The sequence below is a fragment of the Amblyomma americanum genome, chromosome 1 (assembly GCF_052857255.1).
Source record: "Amblyomma americanum isolate KBUSLIRL-KWMA chromosome 1, ASM5285725v1, whole genome shotgun sequence".
NCBI lineage: Eukaryota > Metazoa > Arthropoda > Arachnida > Ixodida > Ixodidae > Amblyomma > Amblyomma americanum.
The window spans coordinates 212,766,877-212,777,049 of NC_135497.1; the positions used below are offsets into that span (position 1 = coordinate 212,766,877).

The 10,173-nt window shown below is 44.0% G+C and overlaps 1 protein-coding gene across 1 annotated transcript in view; it reads right to left on the reverse strand.

Annotated features, from left to right (window-relative positions):
- stumps (DBB domain-containing protein stumps) overlaps positions 1-214 on the reverse strand; it is a 117,262-nt gene extending 117,048 nt beyond the window's left edge. The window contains exon 1 of the mRNA XM_077648423.1: positions 4-214. Coding sequence (XP_077504549.1) covers positions 4-199 — 196 coding nt within the window. The 5' untranslated portion in view covers positions 200-214. The remainder of the gene's footprint in view (positions 1-3) is intronic.
- Positions 215-10,173: the final 9,959 nt, after the last annotated feature.

The window sequence follows — 10,173 nt, forward strand, 5'->3', positions numbered from 1 at the left end:
TACCCAGCGTCGGCGGAGACTCGGTGCTAGGACGCCATGGGCCGTCTGTGCCGTTAGCGGCTGCGCGGGTGGGAAGGGCGCCGGCAAAGACCTTCGGGCGTGGTGTTGTTCTTCGCTGGCGGCCGCTGTCACCAGGCCGACGCGTGCAGCTGCGCGCGGCGCCACGCCGGATGCGCGGAAAAAAAGATGCAAAAGACATAGAAATGACAGCTGGGGCGGAAGAGCCCGAGGCGGAAACTAGAGGGCGTCTGCGGCGCGGCACTGAGCGGCGGTCGCGTTAAGGTCGCCAGAAGTCAGAGGGCGTTGTGGTCTCATGACCGATCCGCCGCCGCCGCCGCGAGTACGCTATTATTACACCGCTCACCCATTAGCGCCAGCTCGATGGGCAGGGCTCGCGCGGGCAGACGCAACTGCGCTGGCGCCTCGCAATGAGTGACGTCGACGAGCGCGGCCATCACGTGCGCTCTCGCGTCCCCACTGTGGCTCCTTTTATGGGCTTCGCAGGGCGCCAGTGCCCATATTTCTGGCGACCCTCCGTTTATTGTCTTTCCGCGGCTCTCCCTTTTGACGGACACTGGTGGCGGACGCATGTCGATGACTCGCGCCACCCGTGAAACAAGGCCGACTCCGAGGCATAGCTGCGCTCACGTGACCACCGTGTGCGACGAGTTGAACCGCCTGACTGGTTTATAGGGAACGAGCGCGATTCTGAACAGGGCGAAAGCACCGATCTTCCCTATCACCCGAATGAACTTTAAAGCGCCTGCTATCCGGATGTTCTTAATGTATGTACCGCTTATATCGCAACTGAATTAGCTTGACGAGCCTTGCTGTGCTGAGAACTCTGCATGATGACGCAGTAAAAAGAGCATGAAAAGTTCACACGACAGCGAGGTTTATATTAAAGAGAGCGTTATATGCCAGGTCAGTGATTGAAGTTCCTTATTTTTTTTTTTCTACTATAACTTTTCAGCAATTGAACGCACCCAATAAAAACTACATGGGCGCCCAGGTCGTCAAAATCCTATCGAATAATGAAATAAAATAAATCTTCGGTTGTTTACAGGCAGACTTCAGATGTGAGGAGAGATTACTACCAAGCTTCATTATGTAGATAACGTACAACACATGGCGCTTGCTGCCGGACAGTAAATTAAACTTTTTATGTTCACTGGACTGTGAGGGTGAGGAAAAGATGAAAAAGTGCGATAACGCTGCAAAAAAGCCATTTTTAATCAAGCGCCCGGTTTGGTGCACTGTAAAAAAATTCCGTACCTATAACGTAGACTATGTACGTTTTAAATACAGAACCACTTCTGCTTTCAATGAAACGTAGGGAATGACCGTATATTCAGTCCAGTATTGAAGGAAACGTCCGTGTTCCTCTGTAGTCGTTGCAGGGAAAAATACTAAACATTCAATTTAAGAGATCAAAACTTAACACGACAGGATGGTTGACCCCATCGACTATGTGTTGCACCAAATGCACTAATAACTTGCTTAAAGGCAGCAAAAACAGAAGATGCTTATGATGTGACGCCACTTTTACACGATGAACTGCTGGCCCGCGGACTATAGGCATCACATGACATCCGATTTTTTATTTGTCTGGTTTACTCTTAGCCAACAATGTCTGCAAACTAGCATGGCGAACGACCGTGAGCATGCCTAATGTGATTAACACAATGAAGAGCCGAGGAAGGGTGATAACGCATTACGTTGCTTCAAGGTTGAGTGATTGGTACAAATTGTGAGCAACGTTAAATAACAAAGGCCTTAATTTGCTATAATGTTAAAAGCTGACTTGATGAAAATATTTTTCGCTACATTGCTAGCCACATGATAGAGTAACATTTAATAAAAATGTTACTGCAACATTTGCTTCCTGTGAGAAATGCTGCGTAATGAGGTCAACTGTTAGAAAACATTTAGACACAGACAATGGTTGGACAACTTCTCCAAAGTGAAACTGAAAACCAGCTGAAAGTACATTGCAAACATGATGAAAGTGCACAATTTGAAAGCCGAATTTCCATCTGCCATTTGGTAAGGAAATAAACAACTGAGTAAACCAAAAGCATGGGCAAACAAATCTGTGAATGCAGTGCAATGTAGCAGTTACATCTTTGCTACACAACCATTAATCAAAAACACCAACTCCTTCATGGATAACAAAAGCACCAACACAACAACATATTGCTCAATGCAATGTTTAATTTAGTAGGTACCTATTGCCGCCCATTCATGCCTGCTCTTCCTGCAGATAAATGAAACGCCACCAAAAAGCAGCGAGCAGCCATAATTGCTGCAGTGACAAGGAGGATGTGCACCATCGATGCTGTTCCCCCATCCTGAGTAGGAAATAATAGCAGTTTTTTCTGGAAATACTCTGAAAGCACGAATTTTCTATCCATCGTTTACTTAGCTTGCACTGACATGACCCATTGTGTACTCGGTACCTTTGACAAACAAGGGGCCAGCCGATAGGCACACAAGACTGTAGAACGTTGCTAACTTGCAAAAAATCAATGCACAGAAAGAAAAAGCTGACAAAAAAATGAGGAATTCCTTATTTGCACTTTTTATACAATACTAAGAATGTGGCTAAGATATGGCATGAACATTGTTTTTTTCTGTTCACTTAGAAACTTTCCAGCCTGTGCTAGCATATTACTGTGATGTAAATAATGAAGCATGCCAGCACTGTACAATATGCTGTAACACTTATGAAATACTCCCCTTCAAGGCTACCGCATGCCTCTTACATGCGGTAAAGTTTAAATCTGCCAAACTAGCTAGTCTGCAAGATGAGACGCCAAGCCTCTGACATCTGGCGATGTGTACCTCACATGTAATTAGAGTGATTGGAGATGCTCCTTTTTGATGGCATTTCAGTTGCTGGGTGTGGAAGGACCAGATATGAAGGGCAACAACTAGACACCAACTTTTTAAGCAACATCACAATAAGCAATGTGCCTTAGCTTTCCTTCTGTCTAAAAAGGAGTTTCATTTTCTATGTTCTGTGTACACACAACTGCTTGCATGTGCACATTTTGGCTTGCTGGGAGGTGCTTTCCTCTGTTACAGTTTTAACTCTGGCCTCAGTCTTCTGCGCCTTCTTAATTTTTTGCTAGCATTCACCTTAAGTCGCGTACAAACTCACGCAGATCTCCACTTTTCTACGTTTCCAGCTGTCACATCTCTGCCTTCGTCATGTCCACCACTGCATCCAATGCCTTCAAGTCTGCTGTGTATAATTATTTTAATTAATCTGCCTACACATGTATTTATGTTAGTCACTCTCCTCTCTTCGATGTCAATTGGCCCTGAGAGTAAATAAGTGAAATGGTAGTCTAATCTAGGTCTGAGCAATCACGCATTATGTTGAGTTTATTTTACCACGTTGGCCAGTAGAGAGTGGAAGGAAAAAAAGCTGCTAAGTGGAGCTCGACATGCCTCTCGACCCCTACACTGGAAAGCAGCAGACACCAAGGCATACGTAATCACTAACGACAACAGAACATGACAAGTGTGAAGTAATTCAGTAACGTTCGTCGCATTTACCACAGTGCATACTCGCTGCTCAGTAATTTATTACCTCATTAGACATTCTTCAAAGAGAGTGTACAATTATGTGTTTTGTTTGAACATGGCACCACAGTACAATGACAATCATTAACCTTGTGCCAACACAACATAAAATAAACTTCTGCCCAGTAAATGCATTGCTTACAGTGCCACCACGGCACCTGTTTAGAAAATAAGCTCAAAATATTAGTGACATTAAATTTGAGCAGACGGTAATTCCCCTACCCCCTCCCTAAAAAAATGAAAAAGGGTGCTCTTCCGACGGTACGTTTGTACGCTGTAATATTTGCGAGTCCAACTACGTGTGAAATTCAGATATAGATAATTAACGCCAAAGCATTCGGTTGAATGCGAGGCGCCAGGGCGCGGGCAAACAGTAATCGTCTTCAGGTATCCACTGGTGCCACGCCCTGAGGGCCACTGCTCGGCGAATACCATTCATGACCACGTTCACATCCAACAAGCTTGTCACAAACATCACACAGGTGATGATGCAGCAGCAGTTCATCATTGCTGTTGGCCAGTGCTGATTTTTTTTGGCGTGGTAAACGGAATCATCCACCGAAACGCGCGTCGACTGTTACTCGCCAGATTCTTGCAGTCCCACGAGGGAGAGCAGCTTTTCTGTCGGCTTCAAGTCTCCTCCTTCGTGCAGGGCCACTGGCATTGTAACGCACATTCTGCATGATCGTTTTACTACGCACCGATGCCGCACGGGACAGCGAGCTGTTGTATGTACACTCCAATGCAGCGTTCCGGCCACACACACACACACACACATACTAAAGACACGCAACGCGCAGGACGCACGCAGCGAACACGGAAGAACAAAAACCCATTCCATAGCGCCTGTTCATTCAACTCCGCACTGCGCTAACTGCGCACATGTTTCCGACTGCGGGCTCGGCTAGCGCTTCGACTTCGCCATGGCTAGCCATGGCCAAGCTGCGCTGCCGCTGGTGGTAATAACGTTCATGCAACGAAAAGAAAAAAACAATATATCAAACGATTCAGGTTGTCAGCTAAAAAAGCTACCGTAAAATTAAATACATCTTATATGTTTTTGCCGTTGTGCGCCTTTGCGACATCAGCGACGTGAGCTTGAGCGCGAATACGCGAATGGCGCTATGAATTTCCCGTGTTGCTCCGTAAATTGCAAATGGCGCGGCTGCGCCGCTAACTTTTAGACATGTTTGAAGAGGTAGTCAGTGCGAACACTTGGAAGTTCAGTCGACTGGAATTGCTCAAGGAAAGTCAGCGGCATTGCATTTTTATTGTTTCTGTGCATTGCGAGTGACTTTGGCGGCAGCCACTCGGCAACGTCTCCGGCTTGGCGAACTTGTGAGAAGGTGAGCCTTTTGTTCTCAAATTTTGAAAGCGGTTTTTTGTTTGTATTGTAACCCTGCGTCTCGTCGCATGTTATGTTCACGATAACATCAGTACAACGTGCATGCGCTTTCTGTCTCTATTTAGAGTAATATTGGTCGATCAGCGTAAACTTTTGGATTCAATTAAGCACGAACTTTCCATGTTGGTACTGCGTGTCGAATGTGTTTTGAGATAATTCTGAGCGGGAGATGGTGTTCTGATAATTTGTGTACTACCAGATATAGTCTAGACATTTGAAACCATTTATCACACTGAAACAAAGTTGGAAAACTTTTGTGTTCATGCATCTGCTGTCCTTAAACTTGACTTTTCGGCAATCATTCGCATGGCTCCTTTGGATCTGGAAAATTGACTACTGTTGCCAGGGGTGCCTGGTAGCAGAGCTCCTGGGGACGCCCAGTGGGTCATTTGTTTGTCCAAGTGCCCAGTACCAAAGGTACCATTCCTGACATTTTTTCCCAGTCCGTTAACCTCATATTCCTTGCAAAGATTACAGTATGTAATCAGGTAGTAAAAAAATTGGTAACTTCTGCATATTTCAGAACAGTTCAGAGAAATGCACATGCAGCATCAGTATTCTCTCGGTAGAATTTCTGAGACCTGGATTCATTTCTTCTAGGACTTTGGCAAGCAGTAGGTCAACTGTACATAAATTTACTTTCCTCTGGTGCAAAGTAAAGAGTGCAAACATCATAAGACAAGTCTCTAGTCTGTTTCATTCTCACTGAATTTGGCCAAAGCATAATATGAAATGCTGTGTTTTATGCCCTAGTTTCCTTTACATTGAGCTGTAGATATTGACAGTGAATAGCAAGGCAACTCCACTCGCTGACGGTTTTGCCTTCGGCAGCAAAACAGGGAATACCTTACCCCATGTGTTATCTCGACAGACTGAAAACTGCGATGGACAGCTGCGTCCACAGCTGCTATCACCTCCCAAGTGCATGCGCTCGTAAGACACATAATAACTCTGGATTGCCATTAACATAGCCTTGCTCATTGCAGTTGCCGATAAACACCTCATAAGTGGTACTATTATGCACTCTTTTCTTTGGCACTATGTATGAGCTTCTGTTTTCGCGCTTTCTAGAAATAATGCATGCAGTTTTGAACTGCGAAAAGAGAATTTACGTTTAACTAGATTGTCATGTCAGTATGTTACAGCCAAATTGTACATTGATGTCTGTGCTGGTGGTTTCTTTTCATTATTTTAGGAGAATGTTATAATTTTACCTATAGCAAATAATAGCTCTCACTAATTAGCTGATTTTGTCATGTCCAGTATTCTGATATGCTAAGCCACCAAAGCATGATTCAGAATGTTGTCAGAACTAAAGGCACTGAGTCTTTCGTGTCAGTAAAAAATGTGCTTTATACCCCTGTCACATGGCATTCCTCGAAGGCCTTTCCAGCAAAGGCACCATTTTTCACCAAAGGAGCGAAATATTAAAGGAGCAGCGATGCAGCTACACGGTGCAGCCCAAAGGTGAAAGTCGTTCAGGCTTAGCACCCGCTGCTATACTCGAGGTGGCTGAAGTGAGTGTTCTAAAATTAAAGTGGTGTATTCTGTTCATTCGTTGAGCTTTGACAATTTTTTATTCTGATTGCTTCCTTAAAAGTACTGCAACAGCTACTCTCATCAGCAGGAGCAGGTTTTGTACGTGTATTGCCTTGGCCTCCATGGGCGCTCGGTGTTGCCGCAACACTTTCACTGTCTTGAAATTTGAACATAAAACATAAAAACATAAACACCCGTACAAAAACCAAAGCCAGACACACCTTTCGTATTTGAAAAAAATGTTTTCAAACATTATTAGCTTATGTATTTTTTTTATTGCTTTTACTTTTTGACTTTGGATGGTACTGCGATCACAGCTTCTCGAATGCCGCGTCTTCGGGCTCCGAAGGTCTCGGTTGAGCACCTTCGCCTCCAAGGCCCTTAGCGACAAAGGCGCAACATTTGTACCGGGTAGCTGCACTCCTTACACCTTTGGATATGATTCTCAAAGGCCTTTGCGGTGCCCGTGTGACAGGGGTATTAGTGTGGTATGGCTGCTTGAACACCTGTCCCTGGTATCTCACAAACTGAATAAGGAAGGGAAAAGCCTCAGGGTGCTTGCCGACGTTTCGACAAGAGGACTTGTCTTTGTCTGGCAAAGTGTTCATCATTGGTGGGGTTTAAATAAGGTTTTCACTTCGAGGCGAAAGGCCTGTTGTGTGGGACGAGGGTGCGATATGGGAAGGGCGTTACGATGGGGAGCATCAACCTTGACCAGGCATGATAGCTGCTAAAGAAGATTAACCGGTTGACCTGCAAAACTGTGAAAACAAAAAAGCCCAATTCAGTAGAAACGAATCTCGGGGTATGGAGTGTGGATAGTGGGCTTGAATGGCTTTATGTCCAGCCAAAACAGGTGGCTTGGTATGGCTGGCTGCCTTTTCCTGAAAAACTAGGATAAAGGAATTAAGGAGCATGGCAGAATAAAATACCAGGGGGGGTGGGGGGCAAAATAATTTGAAGTAAAAAGAGAAAATGAGGGCAGGTTCGGAGAAAAGGCAAAAAGAAGGGGGAGGGGGAGGAGTATGGCAGCCAAGGTTCCGAGAAGTGATGTCAGGAGGTGCAGGGCGTAAGGTTAAAGTATAACGATAAATTAAAGAAAGCAGGAAAGGAGCGGGGAAAATGTGGGTTGGGAAACCTCTGACCATGTGCAAGGCCTTTTCAAATAATTATGCCAATTCCGGAATGTACAGAGCTGGCCACATTTAGTGCAAACATGTGAGCGCATGGCCGCACTCTTTAGAGGTCCACTGTGTGCGGCGCAGCCACTCATCGCTGCAAAATGGCGCAAGAGGAGATGCACCTGGATGTGGTGCTTCGTGTCATGTTACACTTCGATGTGTGGCAATGTCAGACACAGTGGCCCAAAGAGCACAGCCATGTGCTCGCGTGTTCGCACTAAGAGTGGACAACCCTGTACTTGATTCTAAGTTTCCTTTGTATATGTTGACCCCAGACGAAAACAAGTTGTCTTGTCAAAACGGCAAGCACCCTGAGATTTTTCCTTCCCTTGTTCACTTTTTGAGTGTCAAGAAACCATCTGCCTACTCTCTCTGTACCATGCACTCCACATCTTGTACGGTTATCTTTGTATGTATACACCAGTGATAAATCATGAAGGAAATCAAGGGATTTGTATTTGTATTGCTTAACACTTACTTTAAAGCTATATCATGAGGGTATAGTTGAAAATGTGCTACGGGGGCTTGGTTGTGTGTCGTGACTGGTTTCTCTTTATCAGGGCTACTTGACAGCCACCATGAAACGCAGGCTTTTGAAAAGTCGTTCCTCATATAAAAGAGCGTTTCCACTGTTACAATGGAAATGTTATTTGCTAAAAACTTCAATCATTGCAGTTCAGGGATTGATATTTTTCAAATAACTAACCTGAAGTTCAAAACCTGCAGAAGGAACTATGTAACTTTTTTCCTGCCTTAAAAACCCAGTACTTATTTGCCAGTTTCAGCAAGCAGCGGTCTGTTTCATGGCACATACTTTCCACTACCTTGCATGAAAATTGTGCAGTACAGGCCCACCATAAACCTAGGGGCATAGTATACTGCTTGTATGCAAGTGCTTTGGCGTTAGACCATGCATAGCATGGTCTTAAAGTTATTCTTTTCATTTGCAACTGGTTCATAAAAGGCCTATTCTGGCAAAAGGCATTTAGCAAAATTATCTTCCTCTGAATGCTTCTAAGGATAACATTAGTTCATTCAGGAAAATATATATTGACAATATCTCTTAAAGGCATGATTGTCCATATTAGCTCTTGTTACCTCACAGTATTTAGTTTTGTGCCTCCAGCATCACTGACTTGCATCATATGTTAAATAGAGTAGTAAAAAGCTCGCTGTTAGTTTAAACCACAACTCATGATGGGGCTGTGCACTTTTTGTTGTGTTACATGAAATATACTTATGTATGAAACAATTTCTTTCAGCTGCACCTCACATGATTCAAATTCCATCAGAAGAAAGGCTGCAACACAACATTGCTCACTTACTGTTGCTTTCCCAGCACAAAACATGCTATAACAGCACATAGCAGGTAAGATGTGAACAAAAACAGTGCATGTATATGCACACATGCATTTTGTGTACTACCAACACTATGATATGGTTAACTATGTCATGTAAGAGAGAGCACACAAATCATTTTTTGTATATATTGCAGCATGGTTATTTCAAGTTTTAAACTGGCCATTGAAACGACCCATTGTATCACCGCTGGTTACCCGATGGCACTGGGGATCGAACTCCACACCTACCGCTTGCGAGGCAGATGCTCGGACCACTAGGCCACTCCTGCGGTCCCCCCACTGATGTTGCTTACACCAGGCGCTGCTAAAGCCCCGGTATGTATGTTAAATGCATTTTAGAAAACCATTCACTTCCAAAGTACCATTTCATCTTTATAGCAAAACCACAGTTTGCCTAGCTAGACAAACCTGCTGCATACAAGCCAGCAGAAGGGTTGCACATACATGCTTCGTTAGGAAAACATAAAAATCAAGCAGAGCCTGCCCTTCATGGTGCATTATACCCTGATTTTGAGCAATGATCAAGATAGGCAGATGGTCATTTCATTAACACTTGCATGATACATTCGTAGAATCGAAAAGACAAGTACTATTGCAAAATCTTCAAACAGTGTTTATTCTCAGAGAAAACATATGAAAAAAGTGTTGGATTAGTTATGGTGCACCTTGTATGGGGAAAGGGGCTCCCACTTTGTGAAAGGCTTAATTTTGGAATAACGACAGCGTTTAAACTAGTTGGGTTACCATGTTTAGATAGTGGATGTGCTCAAAAAACACTGGAAGTAAGCACACTGTGTGGAAATCTCTTTCTGTATCCTTGTCTTTTCGAGCGCTTTCACGATCTAAACTTAATTTTGCAAGAGAGCAAGGAAAACAAATATTTAAATTCTGATAATTAAGAATAAAAGATCATGTTTCATTGTGTTGCTTAAAGTGTACATTGTATCACTATTGCTGTATTGCAGCACTTCTGTCGTGGCCTTGCATTGCAGCCTCTTGACTTTTGTTTATATAATAGGCAGTCCTTTTTTTCATTCGATTGCAACACTTTAGGAGTTACTACAGAGTTGCGTGGTAGCGAACTCTCAGATTAACG